The sequence below is a fragment of the Vidua chalybeata genome, chromosome 28 (genome assembly GCF_026979565.1).
Source record: "Vidua chalybeata isolate OUT-0048 chromosome 28, bVidCha1 merged haplotype, whole genome shotgun sequence".
Lineage (NCBI taxonomy): Eukaryota > Metazoa > Chordata > Aves > Passeriformes > Viduidae > Vidua > Vidua chalybeata.
Genome location: NC_071557.1, coordinates 3147071 through 3168814, shown reverse-complemented (window position 1 = coordinate 3168814; position 21744 = coordinate 3147071). Strand labels below are relative to the sequence as shown.

The 21744-nt window shown below is 58.0% G+C and overlaps 2 protein-coding genes across 8 annotated transcripts; both read left to right on the top strand.

The window, feature by feature from the left end:
- Positions 1–6527: 6527 nt before the first annotated feature.
- SLC20A1 (solute carrier family 20 member 1) lies at positions 6528–14982 on the top strand. Its single transcript, XM_053966651.1, has 11 exons — positions 6528–6660; positions 6835–7288; positions 7368–7508; positions 7608–7693; positions 8935–9031; positions 10604–10723; positions 12201–12449; positions 12542–13091; positions 13336–13521; positions 13776–13860; positions 14319–14982. Exons 2-11 carry the CDS (start codon positions 6943–6945, stop codon positions 14478–14480), a joined length of 2022 nt encoding a protein of 673 aa, XP_053822626.1. The 5' UTR covers positions 6528–6660; positions 6835–6942; the 3' UTR covers positions 14481–14982.
- Positions 14983–15065: 83 nt separating this feature from the next.
- LOC128801037 (cytosolic purine 5'-nucleotidase-like) lies at positions 15066–21703 on the top strand. Of its 7 annotated transcripts, XM_053966658.1 has the most exons (18): positions 15068–16013; positions 16439–16512; positions 16599–16716; positions 16792–16887; positions 16973–17064; positions 17155–17212; positions 17322–17415; positions 17532–17585; positions 17690–17773; positions 18543–18584; positions 18669–18776; positions 18938–19004; positions 19094–19264; positions 19441–19492; positions 19584–19644; positions 19765–19941; positions 20099–20200; positions 20300–21703. In XM_053966658.1, the coding sequence occupies exons 1-18, from the start codon at positions 15925–15927 to the stop codon at positions 20345–20347; spliced, it is 1587 nt and encodes a 528-aa protein (XP_053822633.1). In that variant the 5' UTR covers positions 15068–15924; the 3' UTR covers positions 20348–21703. The 7 variants fall into 7 exon arrangements, with proteins under 7 accessions (XP_053822629.1, XP_053822630.1, XP_053822628.1 ...); XM_053966654.1 differs by having other exon boundaries at positions 15066–16013; positions 16599–16887; XM_053966655.1 differs by lacking the exon at positions 20300–21703 and having other exon boundaries at positions 15066–16013; positions 20099–20293.
- Positions 21704–21744: the final 41 nt, after the last annotated feature.

Sequence of the window (21744 nt, the reverse complement as noted above, 5' to 3'; positions counted from 1 at the left end):
GTTGCTGGTAGAAGGCCCCATGAGGTCACAAAGCGCCCCGTGGAGCCTCAGAGCCAGGCCCTGCAGGTGTGCAGTGCACGTTGGGCGTCGCGGGCTGCAGCAGCAGTGGCAGCAGTAGCAGCTGCATCATGGTGCAGGCACGGTGGGCCCTGACTCTCACCCTCCTCCTGGCAGCCCTGCCAGCCCAGCACGTAGGGGCTACTCCGTGGCAAGCACAGCCCATGGGTAGGTGGGCAGCACGCAGCTCTGACAGATCCCGAGGGGCAGCAGTGATTCGCAATTCACTTGATGCTCTTTCTGACTCGGAGTTCACCTGGCACTCTTTCTGAATCGCGATTCACCTGATGCTCTTTCTGACTCGGAATCCCACCTGGCACTCGGAATCCCACCTGACACTATTTCTGACTCGCAATTCACCTGGCACTCTTTCTCTCCGAAGCGCTGGAGCGTGCAGTGGCGCAGGAGGAGGCACCTCAGGAAGGCCGTCAGGCAGTGCCAGGCCCTGGGGAAAGCACTGGGGCCTTTCACACGGCAGGTGTGTGGGTAATGGCTGTCCTTTGGCCGTTCAGCCCCGGCTGGCTGCAGGCTCTGCCCTGTGCAGACACAGACGGTGCTCTGCCAGCAGCTAGCAGTGGTTCAGAGGTGACTGTCATAGGATGTTGCTGTTGCCGTCCCAGGGACCCACGCTCGGGCACTCTGTGGGTGGCAGCAAGATGCTCACCACCTCTCACACTCCCTTCTCAGGGATTTCAGAACTTTGTTCTTTTGGGAATGAGGCCACCTGGGCACCCCTCAGCAAATTATGGGAAATGTGACTCTGGTTTCAATGTCCCTCCAACAGCACCTGCATCCCAGGCCTTGCTGTGAGACCCTGGAGGCCCTGACACAACAGAGGGCAATCCCTCCTCAGAACTGGGGTCCAAAGGGGTGCACTCTCAGATCAGTATGGCTGAGGGGGACCCTACATCATCCTCCTGCAAACTCTGTGCCTGAGCCATGCTGAGCATTTACTTTTCCCTGATCCCTGACAGTACTGGCCAACCCTGGGGAAGGCCCTCATGCCAGGATATAGGAATGCTTTCAAAATTATCCAGGCACTGAGCAGTCCAGACACGGGTTGTAAGTGGGAGACAAGTCCTGAAAACTGGGGGCAGGCAAACGCTGCCTGTACTGCAGAAAAGGCAATAAGGGAGAGGGAAGTTCAGGTACCTCCCCAGAGGGCCTGACTGCATCCCCTTGGGGGTGTGGGTGATGGGCTGGGGAGGGAGGGCTGGGGGTGGCTCTCCTTGACACAGGAATGGGCTTTGTCCATCTCACTCCAAGGGTCGGCTGGTCACAGTTGTGCTCCCCCCATGCTCTCTGTCCAGCCCCCTGAGTCCTGTCTGTGGGGACAGCTGTATCCTTCAGCATCAGAGTCTCCATCCAGGGCAGCACCTGCCGAGCCCTGAAAGGGAAGATGGGCAAGTGCAAGAGGAGTTGTGGGCAAATGTGAAGGATCCCCAGGAACAGGGAGCAAAGTCTAGGTGTGCTGTGTTCTTCCATGATCCTCTTCCCTGTTCTGTTGTTCCATCAGGACAGATGGTGCTCCAGAGTATGAGGGGAGCTCCTTGGGGAGTCTGGTTGCAGCTGTGGGCACAGGCAGGGCTTTCCTAGCTTCTCAGCTGGACTCTGCACTGGAACTCCCCTGGCACTGCCGGAGTCATTCGTCAGTCCTGACTGACTGAGGGCTGCTTCCAGGGTTTGCTGGGGGCAAAATGCAACTTTATTCTTTGCATCAAGGTCCAGAGTATCAAGATGGAAGGGGACAGTCTTCCGTGGAGACATCCAAAGTGCTACATGAAATCCTGAGGGAGTTGAAGATGATACTAGGAGGTGGGTACAGGTCACTCCTGCCCAGCACAATTGGGCAGCTGAGGTTTCAGGTGCATGTAGGGGCACACCGTACCCTCCCACACCCACACCCACACCCAGACCCTCACTGAGGGACCCTCCATATACCCTGCGGGTACTGCTGAGCTGCAAGGGTGGTCTAGAGTCTGTACTGCCGGTTGTGTCTCCAGCTGAGTCCTGGGGATTGTGTTTGCCCCAGTCAGATTATCCCTGGCCAGAGAACAAGAGAAATTGTGGGCACATGGGAAGAATCCCCAGGAACAGGGAGCAAAGGCAGACACTGGAAGAACTGGATTAAGGCCACTCCAAAGTGTAAGCAAAGCTGAGAGGAGAGAGAGGGTCCTGAGAGTGGGGACTTGCAAGGCCTTTGGGAGTTCCCTTGGTTTCTACTGAAGCTGTGGAAATGTTGCCACCACAGGATATTCCCTTGTTCAGAGCTGCTAGTGAAGTGAGAAATTACATTTGTTGGCAGTGTCAGCCCTCTGGTGAGACTGCCAGAGGTGTGCAGGACACACTAATGTGCACAGTTGGTCCTCCAGGTGTGAACAGCCTGAGCCTCAACAGCGCTGTCAGCAGGAGATCCGCCAGCGCTGGGAACACCGGAGCAGAGCTGACTGCTGTGGATAACGGGACAGACCCAAACGCTGTGCAGGGCAGGGCAGACACAGATGCTGTGGATGCCGATTCTTTCCAGAAGTACTGCGTCGAAGGCATCGTGGCAGTCCTTGGCTCAATGCTGCTGGGAATGGTGCTGTGTTGTGTGCTCCATGTGTGGAGGAAGAGGAGAAAGTGATTTGGCAGGGCGGAGGGGAGCTGCTGAAGCAGTACTGGGTGGCATGAGGTGTTTTGAGCTCTGGGTGCCCAGTAAGTCACTGTGGAGATTGGTGCTGTGGGCTGGCACTCCGTTCCCTGCCCACAGCTCCCCTGTGGTGCCCACGGCCCACGGGGTGCCCAGCGCTGCTCCGCACCCTCACACCCACCCTGTGCCTCAACAGCTTCCTCTGTCCGCAGGCGCCTCGCAGCTGCCTGAGCCAGCTCCGAGTGCCCAGAGAGCCAGACAAGCCAGCAGAATATTTGGAGAATATTTATATTTTTAAATAAAGAGCAGCAGCACAATCAATTGTGTTGTTCTGGCAGCAAACTCACAGGGGTGCCACTGCGGGGCCTGGGGGTCCCCTGGGTACTGAGGGGGTGCAGGGAGCCCCATGATGCCACTGATTCAAATTGATTCTAATTTGATTTTCACTACATGTATTATCCATGCTGTAAGCAATACAGTGACCCTGGACATGACCCTTTGTTGTGTTTTTGCAAATTCATATTAATTCCACCTGAACATGAGGAAGAATTTCTCTGTGCAGATGACCACGCACTGGAACAGATTGCCCAGGTTGTGGAGTCTCACCCACTTGTGGTATTCCAGGACTGTCTGGACACAATTCTGTGCAATGTGCTCTGGATGACCTTGCTTGAGGAGGGCAGTGGGACTAGATGATCCCACTGTTGTTGCTTTCAACCTTATCCACAATGCGATTCAAGTTTGTTTTCACTAATACCTTTGACAGTGATCCACCAGCACGCAGTGAGGGGAAGGGGTCTCCCATGCAGGTGAGATTGTTTCATGTGCTTGGGCACCATCTCCTGGAGAAATGCATGGCAAGGAAAGGAGCTGGATGAGTGAGCTGGGGCTGATCTTGGCAGGGCTTTTTCCATCCCGGCTTACTGGAACACCCAGAAAAGGTGGGCTGCCTGTGCAGGTGTCCCCTGTGGAGCTCTGCCACAGGATCCTTGTGTCTGGCTGCTGTCCAGAGCAGGCACTGAGTGCTTCCCAGCCTCCAGCAACACACAGACCCAGGAATACTTTATATCTATTCTGTTCTATACCTTTTTGTCATGACATATTAACACTCTGTGGTTCACGCATTTATTCTGAACCTGCTTTCCTGTTGCTTCAACAAACCAAACTATTCATGAATCTGGATCCTGTAAGTTGTCACGGAACATGACCGCACTTACGGTGCCCAGTTGGTGACACAGGGAGGGGCCATGTAGGCACATGTGGCAGGGGTGAGAGCAGTGAAACAACTTTTGGGGTGAGGTAAGGAGAGAGTGATCATTCAACAGTTAAGTCATGGGCAAAACACTTGACTCAGGAAAATTAATTTTAATTTATTACCAATTAACAACCGAGTAGGACAACATGAAATAAGGGGATCAGTCAGGAGTGGAGCCTGGGTAGGCAGGGACACCAACAGCTTGGGTGCTGGGGGTTTCTGGAGTGCTGGTGACACTTAAGAGGTCCAGAGTGTGCCAATGAGTGTTGGGATGCCCAGTGATGCTGTTGAACACCATGGCACATGCAGGGACCTGCAGGTCAAAGCCAGCACCAGGACTGGGAGTGGTGATGCCAAGCAGGTGGATTTCAGGGCACACTCAGCATCCATCAAAGGCTCCCAGTGCAGGAGTTACAGACTTACTGGTGTTACTGGGGCGGGGGGATGTAGTCTGTAGGTGAGACGGCCACAGGCTGGAGTGTTTCCCAGGGCGTTTCCCTGCAGCTCCCAGAGTGCTGCCTCACTGCTTGAAGTGCCTCCAGTGTCACAGCCCCACTGCTCAGGGGTGGGGCTCACTGTAGCAGTGAAGCTGAGAAAGGTCTAAGGATCCCCTCACAGTGCTGGGAACCTGCAGTGTATTGTCCTGGGGGCATCTCAAAGGGCCACCCAGCCTGCTCCTTCCCAGCACATCCTTGGCCCTGCACCCCATCTATTCTGTTCTATGATCAATGCTGCTCCCCATGTATGAGGCTCTGTACCCCTCTGTACCCTCTGCAAGGCTCAGTGCTACACCCTTCCACACTTGACCACACACCTGCACACTTTGTGCTGTGCCCCATGTACCTGTTCTGTATGCCCAGTACTGCTCCCCAGACCTGCCTCTACCCCTGCAGGGCTGTAGACACACCTGTATCCCTTCTCAGCTTTGAGATACAGGGTTATGGGGTCTGGGGGCCCAGAACATGGATCCTAGCAGCTTCATCCAGGGATTCCTGCCACAGTTTCCTCCCCAGTTCATGCACCTAGGGCAGATTGGGATGCCCAGTGGTTACAGGAATGTGGAGTGGGGACAGGGGAAAGGTGTGGGGTCATCTCCTGCTAATGCTTTGGCAAGCTGAGAGTGGCAAGTGGTCCCCAGGCTCCAGGTACACATCCCTCCTCACCCCCCAGGCCCAGCCCGGGCTGTGCTGTGGCTCTGTGCACCCAGTGCTGCACGTGGCCCGGGACACAGGGCCCATGGGGACACAGGACGGACTCTGGCCGGGTGACGCAGGGGCAGCCATGCAGCAGGGCTGGGGCACCCTGGCCACTTCCCCCCGTACCAGGTGCCATCTGCAGCCCCTAGTCACTAGCGTCCCCGTGACGCGATGGCCTGGCCACAGCCAGCCCCTAGCCGCTGACCCGTGAGGCGGCACCAACCCCTGGCCAGACACCCCAGCTTCCCATGCCGGCTGACCCGCTGCTCTGGGGCTGCCTGTGGCCTCTGACCACTGAGCCGTGGTTCCTGCTGGGCAATGATCACCCCGAGATGGGAATGGGCACCAGCGCTCCCCCTGCTCAGGGCACATGTGTGCCCACAGCATGTGCATGAGCACACATATGCACAGATGGCTGCACGCTGGAGGGGCTCACCCCTGCCTGTGTCATCCAGGTTGGAGGTGCTGGGGCAGACCCTGCAGGACCTCCTGGGAACCTCCTGGGACCTTGCAGGATCCCCTGAGCTGGCACCACTCAGCTGGGGATGCTGGTGGGTACTGGTTTCAGTCCCCACATGTGCTCCTTGCTGAGGCCGGTGGGTGCCCCTGGGTTGGAGCTGGTCTCAACCAGTGCAGGCACAAGGCCCATGCCTGATGCCAGTTCAGAGCTGGAGTGTGACTGAGCCATACTGGAGTGCCAGCCCGGTGGTCAGCAGCTCAGTGCCCGCCTGAGCTGGTGCAGCACTGTTGCTGTGCCTGGCAGAGGCTGGTCATGCTGGAGCTGAGCAGAACTGTTCCACATTTGGGCCAGACCCACACGGATCCACACCCATGCCAAACCGTGTCAGGGTGTGCTGGAGCCCAGCCTGGGCCCTCACACATGCTGGGCTGTGCCCGTGCCACAGTAGAGCAGAGCCCACATCGGTGGCAAGCCGTGCCAGATGTGCCCGAACCCAGTCAAGGCCACACCCGTGCAGGGCTGAGCCAGACAATGCCAGGGCAGAGCACACATCTGCGTCAGGATGTGCCACACCAGTGCTGGGTCGTGCCAGAGTCGAGTCAGCCCACTGTCGGGCTGGGCTGTGCCGTGCCGTGCCGTGCCGTGCCGGTGCCGGTGCCGGTGCCGGTGCCGGTGCCGGTGCCGGTGCCGTCCCTCCACCCGGAGCACGCCGAGCGCGCACGTGGTTCTCAGGCGCGCTGCCCGCGCGGGGGGGCGGGGCCGGGCCCCGGCTCCGAGCTCGGCGCTACCCAATGGCAGCGCGGCCCCGCCCTTTCCCTCGGCGGGCGGGCCAATGGCCAGCGAGGGCGCTGCCGGGCCCGGCGGGAGGGCGGGACTGAGGTCACGTGGGGGCGGAGGGCGGTGTTAAAGGCGCCGGGCGCTGTGGCCGCGTCAGTTCGGGCGGCGGGGGCGGCCGAGACGGTGGGGACCGGGCCTGAGGGCAGCGAGGCAGCGGCGACGGCACTGCAGCGGCCCCGCAGCTGCGGCTTCCTGGTTAGCGCGGCCCGGCGCGGCCCAGCCGGTGAGCGGAGGTGACGGGCAGGGGCGCGCACACACGCACACATGGCGGCGGGAGGGGGCGGTGGCGGTGGCGCGCGGGGGAGCGGCCGTTACCGGCGGCGGGAAGGGCCGGTATCCGGTCCTCAGCCTGTGAGCACCCTGCTCATTCGGTGCTAAGCTCTTGTCTTTCCCGCAGGATGAAGAGCGGCGCAGACCATGGCGCGGCACCCAGCCCCTGCGACCGACCTGCCCGTAGGACGTCGCAGTCTCCCCGAGCCCTATAGCGATCCCTCTATTTAATTTTATGCCTAATTTATTAACCCATCACCCCGCCCCCGCCATGGAACCCACGGTGCCCACCGCCCCCATGGCTGACTTCCTCTGGATGCTGGTCCTGGGTTTCATCATTGCCTTCGTCCTGGCCTTCTCTGTTGGCGCAAACGACGTGGCTAACTCCTTTGGCACGGCTGTGGGCTCGGGGGTGGTGACCCTGCGGCAGGCCTGCATCCTGGCCAGCATCTTTGAGACGGTGGGCTCTGTCCTGCTGGGAGCCAAGGTCAGTGAGACCATCCGGAAGGGTCTGATTGATGTGGAGATGTACAACTCCACACAGCAGCTCCTGATGGCAGGCTCGATCAGCGCCATGTCTGGTAAGGAGCAGGGAGGTTGCAGTGTAGGGGCACTATGTCCCAGGGTGATGGCTTTCTTAGTAGGCTGCTTCTTCTCCAGGATCTGCTGTGTGGCAGCTGATGGCTTCATTCTTGAAGCTCCCCATTTCTGGTACCCACTGCATCGTCGGAGCAACCATTGGCTTCTCACTGGTGGCCCAAGGGCAAGAAGGTGTCAAGTGGTCGGAGTTGCTGAAGATTGGTAAGTCCAGCTGGCAGGACCACCCCAGCCATGGACACCATGTGTGCCTGGGCTTCCTTTTCCAGCAGTAGGATGCTGATTGTGCCTCCCACTTTCTAGTGTTGTCCTGGTTCATCTCACCCCTTCTTTCGGGCATCATGTCTGCTATCCTGTTCTTCCTCGTCCAGAGGTTCATCCTCTGTAAGGTAAGGGCTATCTGCCCTGTTTTCTGGTACTTTGGGGCTCTTGGCTGCTCTCAATGGACTCGTTGGCTGGCTTGTGGTCACCAGGGCTTCTGCTGGCACATCCTGGAGTGTATATGTTGGCATCAGGGGAGCCCTTTGGGAGCTGAAGTAGTGAGAAAATGGGGCCTGTGGCCACTCCACAGATTGGACTTGGAGGGTTTTGGGGCATCACCTCTCCTCTGAAACATGGGAGTTGTCTTGCCTGGCTTTGGCAGGAACAGCCCTGTTTCCCAGTAATGAAGTAGCTCAGAAATGATAATACCAGAGCTGTCAGCTGGGCTTTTCCAAAATCCTGGTGTAAGGATTTTTTTCTTTTTTCCCCATGGGGTGGGCTGCAGGTGAAGGTGGTTATCCACAGCCATGGCATTCCTCAGCTGGGAGGAGAATTGTTCCTGAGGCTGGGGAAACCACATTCCTTCCACCTGAGACCCCAGCTATGCAGAGAAACTCCAGCATTTTCTTCTGCATATCTGAGGTTAAATTCCTTGAAGTTTTACCTCTAAGGATTGAAGAGATGTTAAGATCTTATCACTGGCAGCCCTTTAAAGCAGCTCAGCGTCACCACTGTCACAGTAACCTTGTGTAACCAGCCTCCCAAAGCTGGCCCTGTCATGCTCCATCTTGGTGCTGAACAGTCCGGTTGCTCTGTGCTGCTTGGCATTCAGGAAGGCTTGGTGTGCTTGTCCTGCTGCCAAATCCCAATTGCTGGGCAGCAGTGGGGATTAAACGCTCCTGCTGCTGGGGTGAGGGCCTTGCTGCCAGATATGTGGTCAAATAAGCTCCTTTGTGACTAATGGACTTTTTATTTTGTTCAAGTCAGTTGGAAAGGGGTAAAAACTTTGAAAGTTCTTGGGGATTTGAAAGAAAAATATAAGTGGAGGTGCCAGTTTGGGGAGCCAGGGAAAGGGTTCAGAAGCCAGATAGAGATGAGTTGTTCCAGGCTTGGGAGTGCTGGAACCCTTGGCTGGGCCTGCCCTAGCTCTCTGGGGAGCCAAGTGGGATCCAGGTATTGTTCCACCTCCTGCCCTCCCAGCCAGGGGCCATCTGACTGTGGGTTGTTCCCTAAAGGCTGTTGGGAGCTGTCACCTGTAGGTGACTGAGGGCACAAACCCCTTCTGGAAAGAATTTGTTGCTAAGCTGCTCCTTGGCTGCTGCACAGCCCCCCAGTCTACCTCTCTACAGCACTGGTTTGTGTTTTCTAGGCAGATCCTGTTCCTAATGGCCTGCGAGCTTTGCCCGTCTTCTATGCTTGCACTGTGGGAATCAACCTCTTCTCCATCATGTACACTGGGGCGCCCTGTAAGTGCACAGCAGAATGCTTGACCCTGAATTTTGAAATTCTTTCTAAAGCCTCCATTAAATGCACGATTTACCCCTTTTTTGCTTTACAGGGCTGAGATCTCCTAGAAGGCGGCTGGCCTGTGCCGGTTACGGAAGGCGGCAGGCTAGCCTGCACTCTCTGGGCTAGGTAGTTGCCCAACCAAAGAGACCTGCTCAAACTAAACTCCTCCAGACCTTTCTCCTTAGACTTCCCAGGACTGGCCAATAACATGACTTCCCCTTCCCTTCTCTTACCTGTGCTAAAACTCAGGTATCTGCTGGCTGCCAAAGAGGCTCTTCAGGCTGCCGGTGGTGGGGCTATGAGCAGGGAATGGGGCTGTGCCTCCTGGTTCATCCTGTCCCTAAAAACAAGCTAATTACTCTTGTTGAGAAGAGCTGGCACATGTGCTGCAGAGTCTGAGCTTCAGGTGGAAAAGTCAAACTAAGATGCTGTGTTGCAGGGGACAGGTCACGAGCAGGACTAAGAGAGGGCTCAGCAGGGATAGGTGGATTTGCCTGTGGAGCTAGAGGCTCAGTCACCTCCGTTGTTTGCTGGGATGACTCGGCCTGAGCTGTTTTCTGGTGTGAGCGTGGGTTTCCTGTTGTGGAGGAGCCTCTGGAGGTGGGATGCGGGCAGGCAGTGCTGGCTCTGGCAGAGCTTACTCTGTAAACAGTGGCTGGAAAATTTTTTGGAGGGATGTCAGCTTCCCCGAGCTCTCCAGCATGGGGGAGAGGAGGACAGGCCTGTGGTGGTGCTGCTGGGGGCACCGGGGCTGCTCCAAAATCACTTGATCACTTGGCATGTCCAAAGTGGATCTGTGTTTATCCTGAGCCCTGAACTGCTGAGTGAGCTCTAGGTTGCTTGAGCACATAGTTTGCAGGCAGACCTGTGCCTGGTTGAGGCGTTTGGGCTGCTTCAGGAGCAGTAAGTCACTGCCTGCAGCAGCAAATGCAGGGTTTGGATAGTCACAAGCACCTGATTCCCTACCTGGGCTTGTGTGATGCCAGTTCTCTGCTCAAAGTCAGGCTGCCTGTGAGAATGCTCCTAAGTGGGTCATGTATCACCTCAGATGCCATGCAGCCTAAATTCCTATTGACTCCTGGAGCAGAAGAGCTGCTCTCCCCAACAGCTGCAGGGGCTGGAGAGCTCTGGGGGGGAGCAGCCCAAGCGTCTGTGTCCTCCCCAGAGCAGGGAAGCAGCACCAGCGCTGCAGCAGCCACACTGGGAGCTGTTTTTTCCTTTGACATTGCAGCAAATGAGGAGACAAGAGCTGTGTGGAGCCCGGGGCATGCACCACTCTGTGCAGGGTTTGGCTGTGGGAAGGGGCTCTGAAGGGTTAGCTGCTGAAGGGGTATGACCTGTGGGGCTGAGAGTATACCTGGGGTCTCAGCATGGTCAGTGATGCCTTCCCAGCAGTTTTTCTCCCTAGCAGGTGGATTAGCTCAGGGCTGTTGCAGGTGATGGAGTCCCTATGCCTGGGAAAACCAAAGTCATATATCGAGGAGGGTCTTGCCCGGAGGTTTTCAAAGATCCGTTGTTTTATTTCCTAGTGCTGGGCTTTGACAAACTTCCTCTGTGGGGTACCCTCCTAATTTCGGCGGGGAGTGCTGTTGTCTGTGCTCTCATCGTCTGGTTCTTTGTATGTCCAAGAATGAAGAAGAAAATTGACCGTAAGTACCACGTCCCTCTGTGATCCTTGGGGAAGGGCACGCTCTGGCTAACCGACTTCTCTTCCCAGTGGGAGATCCCATTAAGCTGTGGGGCTGTTATTAACAGAATCCTCGTCTTCACTCGGGGATTAACCTGCTCTGAGTCACTGGGGCACTCACCACACTGGGCTCTGCCTGCTCCTAACCCAGGCACCCAAAACCCCCCCAGGAGCAGCGGTTGTGCTGCTGAACAGTGTCTGGGGCTGATTGATCTGCAGGGTGATCCCTCCTGGAGCTGTGGGCAGTATCAGACAGCTTGTCCTGCTCTTAATAGAGGAGAGAGAAGGCAAGAGGCAACGTGCCTGTTGTAACCTTTAATCTTCTCATACCTGCTGAGCAATCCCTTGGCCTGGCTGATGCAGATCACAAGTTTAAAGCTGACGAAATCCTTTCCCTGTAGCAAAAAATCCAAAACACTATTGAAAGGCATCCAAAGGATCAGCCTGGAGCTCTGCCTCCGGAGCAGTGCTTGGAACTGCATGTGGTCCTGAATATCAATGATGTGTGCAAGCTGAGGCCTTGGGAGTTGGTGATGAGGGGATGTCTTTGCTGTGCTGGTGTAATTGGGGTGTGACTAACAGCTTTATGGCTGCTCTTGACAATCCTCCAGCTGTTTAACTTAACTCCTGCCTGTGAGGTGAGGTGGGCTCTTCTGCCTGTCAGGCATACTCCCTGCCTGCCCAGAGCATCCCTGGGAGGAGGTGGGCATGCAGGGGGAGACAGTTCTGCAGGGACTGGATGCCAGGATGAAGGGCTGATGCCACAACCCAGCCCCTGAGGCAAACAAAGTGACAGGGAAATGGTCATGTTTGTGACAAGAAGGCGGTTTTGGTTGTTGTCTGAAGGAGCTGACCTCATGTTTTCACCTGGAGAAAACATGCTTTTACTGTTAGAGGCGGAGGAACAGCCTCAGGTTCCACAGCTTGGTGCTGCTGGTTTGGCTCCTCAGGGTGGACAGGAAACCAGGCTGCCTTTGTGGGGTGGAGGCCAGCTCCTGTTTGGGTTTGTCATCCACCAGTGGAAGCTGGAGAGGAGCCCAGGCTAGAGCTGCTGGGCTGGTAGAGGATCTGGGCTCTTCTGGGCGCCTCTCTGTCAGCTTCAGGGGTCATAGCTGCTCCAGAAGTGCCCACAGGGATGGGACAAACATGGCCCAAAGAGGAACCTCTGCACTAGACATTACTGACATAAAAGCCCCATAAATGTGTTCACCACACCCCGTGTGGGTGGGGGTGTCTAAAAATAGGGGATGAGCTGGCTTAGATGGTTTGGCTGTTGTGCCCGGGACAAGGTGTGACTGTCCAGCAGTTTCCAAAGTTCAGGATGTGGAGAAGCTGTAAATTTGGCTGCCATAAATCTGAGTGGCAAAGGGTGTGGGCTTGCTGCTGGCATTGGGTGCAGTGGAGGAAAGGGTTTTGATGGTGGCTGCCCCTCTTCACAGGAGAGATAAAATCAAGTCCTTCTGAAAGCCCCTTGATGGAGAAGAATGTTTGCCCAAAGGAGGAGCAAGAGGAGGCCAAGATGCCCTTGGGCGATGCTAAGGGCCCTGCTGCTGATGCCGGGTCAGCCATCCCCCCCCGGGCAGTGCTGGAGGAGAGGATGGTCTCCTTCAACCTGGGGGAGCTGGAGGAGGCCCCAGAGCAGGACAGGCTTCCGAGCCTCGACCTGAAGGAAACAAGCATTGACAGTGGTGAGTAGCAGGGGGTGATTCGGGTGGTAAGACTTCCCCAACCCTGGGCACCCCTTAGTGCTAACCCCTCCACCCGCTGTCCCTGCTGGCAGGAGCTGTGCGGCTGCCCAATGGCAACCTGGTCCACCTGAGCCAGGCAGTGGGCCACCAGCTGGGCTCAGGTGGGCAGTACCAGTACCACACTGTGCACAAGGACTCCGGCCTCTACAAGGAGCTGCTCCACAAGCTGCACCTAGCCAAGATGGGGGACTGCATGGGGGACTCGGGGGACAAGCCCCTGCGGCGCAATAACAGCTATACCTCCTACACCATGGCCATCTGTGGCATGCCCCTGGACTCTCTGCGTGCCAGGGACAGCGAGGAGGGGGAGAAGCTCAGCTGGTCTGTGGTGGACACTAAGAAGAGGGTCCGCATGGACAGCTACACGAGCTACTGCAACGCAGTGGCAGATGCACACCCGGCTGTAGACGTGGACCTGAACACAGCCCAGGCAGAGCTGGGTGCCAGTGACCGCAAGGGCAGCAGTAGCTCCCTGGAAGAGTGGCATGAGCAGGACAAGCCTGAGGTGTCTCTACTCTTCCAGTTCTTGCAGATCCTCACAGCCTGTTTTGGCTCCTTCGCTCACGGTGGCAATGATGTCAGGTCAGTGGAGTTAGTGGGAGCCAGGGAGGCTGCTAGCTGGGGCTAGTGCTCACAGAATCATGGAATCACAAAATAGTTTTGGGTGGAAGGGACCTTAAATCTTGTTCCAACCCCCTGCCATGGACATGTTCCTCTTGACCAGGTTGCTCCATGTGCCATCTAACCTGGCCTTGAACACTTCCAGGGATATTCTATCTTGCCAAGAGCCTCTGGCCCTCTAGACCAGATCCTCTTTCTCTTCCAGCAATGCCATTGGGCCCCTGGTTGCACTCTTCCTGGTCTATCAGACGGGCGATGTGGCTACCAAGGTGGCAACTCCCATCTGGCTGCTTCTCTATGGGGGTGCAGGGATTTGCATTGGCCTGTGGGTCTGGGGAAGGAGAGTCATCCAGACGATGGGGAAGGACCTGACTCCCATCACACCATCCAGGTAAGGGCTACCATGGAGCTGAGGGGAGGTTCCATGCAGCCTGAAAGCTACATTCTGTTCCACGAGCCCCTCTCCATTCTCTCTTGGGAATTTCAGTGGTGGAGCTAGGGTGTGTGTGGCTCCAACACCTTGCTGCAACCCGGGGGGGTTCACCCAGGGGTCTGGAGAGCCAAGCTGTGCTGCCTTGAGCTGAGCCCACTGGGTGTTTTGGGGTATCCAGTGCCCCTATTCTGATCTGCTTTCTGTCCCTGCAGCGGCTTCAGCATTGAGCTGGCGTCAGCACTGACGGTGGTCATTGCCTCCAATGTCGGCCTCCCAATCAGTACAACCCACTGCAAGGTAGGAGGGGTAGGGGGGGATGGCTTTGGCTCAGTGTGAAGGCAGTGTTCCCAAATCTTGGTGCTCATAGGGCTGAGCTGTGTGGGAGGCCATGCTCTGGGCCACTGGCTGCTGTCAGCTCCCAGCTCTGCCGCTTGCATCTCAATGTAAGGTTGGCGTGGCTGCTCAGCCTCGGGGTGGGTCCCTGGGGCACTCGGGAGATGATGGGAGAACAAAACCCCTTTCATGGTCCCCTAGGCTCTGCCATGAGGCCCTGGGAGCCCAAGTGCTGCAGGATCCTGGTCCTGTCAACCCTCTGGGGTGGCAACTCCTTGCCCTGCATTCCCTGCCTGTGCTTGGTGAGGTCCCCACAGGCTGGAGCAGGACCCAGGGCTCTGGCCTGAGGGGTGAAGGAGCGCATGTTTGGGGGGTACAGATGGCTGCTCTGGTGCTGAGCCGTGCCCTGACTCCTTCTGCAGGTGGGTTCAGTCGTCTCAGTGGGCTGGCTGCGCTCCAGGAAGGCAGTGGACTGGTGCCTATTCCGAAACATCTTCATGGCGTGGTTTGTCACTGTCCCCATCTCCGGCCTCATTAGTGCTGCCATCATGGCTGTCTTCAGGTTTGCTGTCCTGAAGGTGTGAGGGCACCAGGGCTCCCACTGCTCCTGCTTCCCACTGCTGTCTTCCCTTGAGGAGCCACTGAAGCTGCCTGCTGTGGGGTGGCGGCTGCGCCCATCTGCGCATAGTGCTGTCACTGAAGTATCTTTTTTTTTTTTTTTTTTAAATATAACTGTCTTGACGCTAACATTGTGGGGGTGCGCTACCAGGGCTGTATCTGCCCCCAGGTGACCCCCCTGATCTGCTGTAGCTGTAGATAAGCAGTTACTGAGGGCCACTTTCTCACTTCTACCAATCCCCTGGTAGTGATTTCTTGGGGGAAGGACAGAGGTTGGTCCTTGCCTGCCCTGGAACAAAGGGCTGGGGAGTCGTGGGGTAGCCCTCTTGCAGGCTCTGCAGTGTTCAGCTTTGCCTCCATTGCTGTAGTGCTGTGGACACCATCCTGCTCGGGGGCCCTGGGGGCTGCCCTCTGGCCCCCTGTCACTGCTGCTACCTCGGACTTAATAAAGATTTCCTTTGTATGCCAGTGCTGCCTGTGGTTCTGGGGATTTGGGATATGGTGGGGGCCCCAACTGCTGCCCTGTAGCCCTCCCTACCTTGGCCCTGCGCCCCAGGAGGGAGCTGGGCACAAAGATAAGAGCTCCACGTGCCCTGTGTATCACGGGAGGGGCTGTAAACAGGCCTGCGCAGGGGTTATCGGAGCCCTGCACCTGCGGGTGGCTCCTGCCCCGGTCGTCAGCCCCATCGCCGGTGTGGAGAGATGTGTGGGTGTATGTCCAGCCCTGTATCCGTCCCTCCACAGCCCTGGGACAACAGCTGCTCCGCTGCCCCTCCATGTGCTATGGGATGCTCCCTCCTGCCTGGGTCAAGGCCGGGCCCGGGGCCCCACGTCAGCGTCCCCGGGGTGTCGCAAGAGCCTCGGTGGGGGCAGCCGGGAGTGCTGAGGGAGGGGGACGGTCCCTTGGGGAGACACACGCAGGTCTCGAGAGGCGCTTTAGGTGCTGCTTGGGGACGCTACGGCAGCCCCATGGGGCGGGGGTCGCTGTGTCCCACGGGCCGGGGGTGCTCCGTCCTCCCCCTCTCCCCCGGTGTGAGGCCGGGATACGCAGCGCCCATCGGTGCGGCGGCGAGGCCGGTCCCTGACCCCGGTTAATGATTCGCCGCCCGGAGCTTCCCGCTGCCAGCGGCGCCGTTGGGCAAACAGCAGCTCCGGGCCCGGGCCGGGGGGCACGGCGGGGGCAGCGCCCAGGAGCGGGGAGCGGGCCCCGTGTGCGGGAGCCAGGCGTGAAGAGGCGTCCGTACCCCACGGGGGGGGCACGGGGGGATGGCTGCCCCATTTGGGGTCACCGCCTCGGAGTGCCCCGGCTCCGTCCCGGCCGTGCTGCCCGAGGCGGGGCCGGGGCGGGGCGGTTCCGCAGGGCCCCGTTAAAGCGGCGGCGGCCGGCGGCGGTGGCCGAAGGCGGTGGCGATGGGCAGCGAGGGCCATCGGGGCTCAGCGGCGGCCCAGGGCTCGGGGCAGGGCGACCCCCGGGCCCTGCGGAGGGACTGCCAGCACCGGTGGGCTGGGGACTGCGGGGGGACTGGCGAGTAATGGGGGCAGCAGGACTTGGGGATGCGGGGCGAGGGCTTGGGGAAGGACAGGTGGGGAGGGGAGCAGGACCCGAAGGAAGGGTCTTGGGGTTCAGGTACGGGAGAGGACCTTTGTCGTATCGGGAGGGGGCAGAGGCCCTGGGTGTCGACATGCCAGGGTGGGGGCAGGTCCAAACAGGGGCTTACTATCCCCCCTCCCTCCTCCAGCTCCGCAGCCCATTTTTCTGCTACAATAACTTGCTGTGGAGTCCTTGGGCTGGGATGAGCACACAACCCTTCCAGAGCACTCACCAGGGACTGGGATAGGGAAACACGACCCCATCTCTTCCTCTGTGCTATCCCCAGCCCTAAACCTCTCCTCACTCCATAACTCCTGCCGTGGTCACCCCCAGGATCTTCGTCAACCGGAGCCTGGCGCTGGAGAAGATCAAGTGCTTTGGCTTTGACATGGACTACACCTTGGCCAGTGCGTTTTGTGGGGGGCCTAAGGCAGGGTGGGGTAATGGTGGAATTCCCCCAGCCCCTGCCCACATCCCCCTTTCCCCCCTGCAGTGTACAAGTCCCCTGACTACGAGGAGCTGGCTTTTGCTCTGTTGCTGGAGCACCTTGTTGCCATTGGGTACCCTCCTGAGATCCTTGCCTACAAATATGACCCCACCTTCCCCACCCGGTTAGTTTGTGGAGGGGATCCCAGTGAGGGGAGGGTAAGTGAACCCCCCACCCAACTGACAGCTGTGTGGTGCAGGGGTCTGGTGTTTGATGCCCTGTACGGGAACCTGCTGAAGGTGGATTCTCATGGAAACCTGCTGGTCTGTGCCCATGGCTTCCGTTTCCTCAAGGGGTGAGTCTGGGAATTCACCACCCCTGGGGCAGGAGAAAGTTGGGGGTCCCTCAGGGTGGAGTGCAGCTCCGTGCTCCCTCCCCAGAGCCGAAATCCTCCACTATTACCCCAACAAGTTCATCCAGCGGGATGACATGAAACGCTTCCACATCCTCAACACCCTCTTCAACCTCACAGGTGAGTGAGAACCCCCATTGCCATGACCCTCCCACCACCCTAGGGTGCTGTCCTGCCCTGCACCCCCTCTCACAGCCCCCTCCCTCACAGAGGCCCACCTCTATGCCTGTCTCGTGGACTTTTTCACCAACTGCTCCAGATATGTCAAGTAAGAGGGAGGTGGTGGGTGGGGGCTTGGATTGGACAGGTGTAAATCTTGGGGGGAGCTTCCCTTAGCAGGGCAGCCCTTTCACCCCCTCCATTCCTGGCTGTTGCAGCTGTGACACTGGCTACAAGCATGGGAACCTCTTCATGTCCTTCCGCAGTATGTTCCAGGATGTGCGCGAGGCCATGGACCATGTCCACCTCTCTGTGGGTGCAATGGGCAAGGGGCTGCTGGTGGTGGGTGCTGAGAGTGCTAGTGCTGGGGTTTTCCCACACACACACCCTGGGAGATTTTGGCCAGCCCCACCCCATTCCTTCTGCAGGGCTGCCTCAAGGAGAAGACGCTAGAGAACCTGGAGAAATACGTGGTGAAGGATGTGAGTTGTACAGACCCCTAGGGACCCCTCCCTACTCTGTTCCCCTCAGTCAATTCCTTGTGGCCCCCCCTGTGCTCCCCCCCCACTGACTTGCCCCTCACTAGCCCCGTGTGCCGCTGCTGCTGAGCCGCATGAAAGAGGTGGGGAAGGTCTTCCTGGCCACCAACAGTGACTACACCTACACTGACGTGAGTAGGGAGTGTCCGTGTCCCCCACCACCAGGTCCAGCCTGCCCTGCATGGGGGAGGCAGAGGGGCTGTGTTGAAGCACAGGCAGGGTCTGTGTGGGAACCCAGAACATCACTCTGGCTGCCCTGGCTGTCTCAAGACCCTGGCAGGGGGCTCGGAGACCTTGGCACGAAGTTAAAAACACCTGTGGCTTCGATTTTAGCCTGTGGGAAAAACTGCCAACTTTGTGTGAGGAATTACAAGCCACAGGGGTTTGAGTAGTGTGATAGTTGAATTAACACAGGGTGAAAAAGTAGAATTTTAGGGTTTTAAAATAAGGGCTTCAAGGGGACAAGATGGAGAGATTTGGGTGTGTCCTGACCTTCTTCTCCTTCTTCTTGCCCTCCATGTCTTGCTGTGATGGTGACACTTTTCTATTGGTTTAAGGTAGAGACACACTGCCCAACATAAATGATAGATATTGGCACATTACTGTAAACATAGCACACGTAGTTTTTGGTATAAAATGGTAACACCACCCCAAGGGGGTGGGAGTCTGCCACAGACTGACCTGCTAGACAGACCACAGCTCCTTGAGAAAGCATGTTACAGATAAGAAAAATAAACAACCTTGAGAAGCCAACCCTACTTCAGGCATTCCGACTTCTTCTTTGGCTGTGCGGGCTGGGAAGCAAAGACTTTTACATTCTTGGGGTCACCTCGACCTCCAGACCCCCGAGAGGTCTGCCTTACCTGGGGGCAGCAGTGATGATGCCAGATGTCCTTGCAGGCCATCATGTCCTACCTATTTGACTTCAGCAATGAGGACAAGGTGAGTCTGTCTCCAGTGTGGGCTGGGTGGGGGGCACAGGGTGCAATCAGCATCCTCTTGTTGACCCCTCCCCGGTGTCCACAGGCTGACGTCCCACGGCGCCCCTGGAGGTCCTATTTCGACCTGATTGTGGTGGACACCCGCAAGCCCCTCTTCTTTGCTGAGGGCACCGTCCTGCGCCAAGTCGACACGGTGGGGGACCTCTCCCCTGCTGCAGGGCAACTTGGGGCGGTGGGCACTACTTAGGCACTGAGGGGGCTCCTGTGGGCACAGCAAGGTAGATTCACGGCTGACTGGACACCAAGGAGGCACAGGTAACAGTATCTTCGTCCTGCGGTCTTCTTGTCCTGCAGGACACGGGGAAGCTGCGCATGGGGACATACACTGGCCCCCTCCAGCACTGTGCTGTGTACTCTGGTGGTAAGCACCCAGCTGGGCTCTGTCTGGGCTCTGTGGGCAGCAGAGGGGGACATGCCCACCCCCCCCACCTTGACCCCCGGCTGTCACAGGCTCCTCAGATGTGGTGTGTGACCTCCTGGGTGTGAAGGGCAAAGACATCCTCTACATGGGGGACCACATCTTTGGGGACATTCTCAAATCCAAGAAGCGGCAGGGCTGGCGCACCTTTCTGGTGGTGCCCGAGCTGGCCCATGAGCTGCAGGTCTGGACGGAGAAGAGTGGTGAGCAGTGCTGGGTTGGGGACACCGACTTTACCATGCAAGGGGAGGTGGCCTAGAGCCTCCTACACCGCTCGATGGCAAAATTGCCTGAGTGGGCCATGCCCTGACCCTCTTTGTTGATTGTGCTGGGTAGTGGGTGATGCTCCTGCACTGAGCTGGCCCTGTTGCCCTTGCAGAGCTGTTTGAGGAGCTGCGGAGCCTGGATCTCTTCCTGGCCAAGCTGTACCAGTGAGTCGGTTGGGGTGGGAGACAGGCAGGGATGGGAGCACCTGTGGGGGACCCTCCAGGTGAGCCCTCAGCTGGGTCTGCTCCATTCCAGGCACTTGGACAGCGGCAGTAGTGAGCGCCCAGACATCAGCTCCATCAAGCGTCGGATCCAGGTGACACCCAGGGCACTATGCCTGCTGGCACACAGCTCAGCTCACCCCCCTGCCACAACTTCCTCTGTGGGGGGCCCCCAGGGGCCATTGGGTGCCCTGACTGTTGTGCTGCACCCACAGAAAGTCACACATGAGATGGACATGTGCTATGGGAAGATGGGCAGCCTGTTCCGCTGTGGCTCACGTCAGACACTCTTTGCCAACCAGCTGATGCGCTATGCAGACCTCTATGCTGCCTCCTTCATCAACTTCCTCTATTACCCCTTCAGCTACCTCTTCCGGGCACCCCCTGTCCTGGTACGCAGCCCCCAGGCCTTGCTGGTCACCCACTGTGCCTCAGTTTCCCTCCCTACCTGAGGGGGCATGGGGCTGATAGAGATGTTGGGTGGGCACCCAAGCCGTTGGCTGGCTGGTGCCAACCTCTCTCTGGGAGCCTTGTCCACCCCCCCTGCAGATGGCCCATGAGTCAACAGTGGAGCACTCTTGCCGGGACTCAGGGGACGCGGTCACTGCCCTTCCTCCCTGGCTGGCCCAGCATGGTGACCCTGGCCAGCAGGTGGGTGACAGGAACAGAGGGGCAGAAGGACATGGGCATCCTGCTACACTGATGCCCTTGGGGTCCTGTGCCCACTGAGCCCCTTCTGCACTGCCTCAGGTCCCCCAGGACTCAAGTGGGGAGGAGGAAGATGATGGAGAAGCCTGAGCACATCCCAACTGCTGCCATGCTGCCCATGGGAGGACATTCAGTGGCCCTGGACCACTTGCACTCATGGCCAGCTTCCACCTCTGGTGGCCACAGGATGGCTGGTGGCCCTGACTCATGGCCCTTGTCACACCTGTCCCTGGGCAGCTGGGACCTTCTCCTGACTCTGCCCAGAGCCAGGAGAGGGTCCCCCCCAGGTCTGCTAGCTCCTGCCTCTTTAATTCATATCTGCCTGGTGCCCCTTTAACTCATTCCTCTCCCACCAGCTCAATGCCAGCATGGGGGCATCCAACACCAGGCTGAACAGAAAGTGCCACTGCTGCAGTATCACTGGAAGCCCCACTGCAGCAGCTGGGGTCCCAGCAGCTCCTGCCTGTTTAGCCTCTGGGCCTGGCCATGAGCACTGCAATGCTGGGGGGGGGAGGGGGGGGGCTCTGGAGGTGACACCTGGCCCTTCACTTGCTGTTCTTCTTTTCTTCTTTCTACCCTTTTCTATTTATAAAAAAATACTCAAAACTCCTGGCACCGCAGATACATAACATTGGTTTTAAAGGAAAACTGCTTTGTCCCTGCACCTGAGAGGTGGGGGCAAAGGGCAGTCCCCAAGTCCTTGCCCAGCAGCTGGGACAAGCACAAGCCCTTAGGGAAAAGGTGGCAGCCCTGAGCTATCCCCACCTCTGCAGAGGGGGCCAGGCCAGCAGCACTCCACAGAGTGGAGCCAGCCCTATGCCAACTCTGGCACACTGCTCTGAGACTTCTGCCATAGAGATGCTGAGCCAAGGCTGGGGTTGGAGACAGGAAGAAAAGAGCGTGATGGGGCCAGGACCACTGCTTGCTGGGGCTGGGTGGATGACAGTAGGGCTCCCCCACCTTCCACAGCTGCTCTATGGTCACTGTTCACAGCAGAGAGCACCTGCCAATCCCCTCTGCAGTCTCTTGCCTGGTACCTTGTGCTGCTGCCTGCTCCAAGTGCAGGGACAGCAGCAGAGGGGGCCTGAGTGCAATTACAGGGCTCATCTGCCCCCAGGAGCTGCAGACCTGGCCTGCTGCACCCCAAGGTCCTCTGCAACCCTTGGTGCTGCTCTCAGTCTCAGAGCCTGCACAGAAGCTGCTGGGACACTGCAGGTCCCCCAGCTCCTCAGGTACAGCCGTTGCTACCACCTGTGCCTCCAGACACTGGGTCTGCATATATGCCTCTCAGTAGGGGACATACAGATGTTGTCCAGGTGGGGCACAAGGCAATTCCAGAACAAATTGCTCAGGACTTTTCTTCCAGACACTGGGAGGTGCCTGGAACATTGCAATCCTACTGACACCATTCTACAGCAGGAAAACCAGAATGTGTGTCATGTCAGAGGAGCTGAGGGCAGTCCTGGGGGACACAATGCCACAAGACA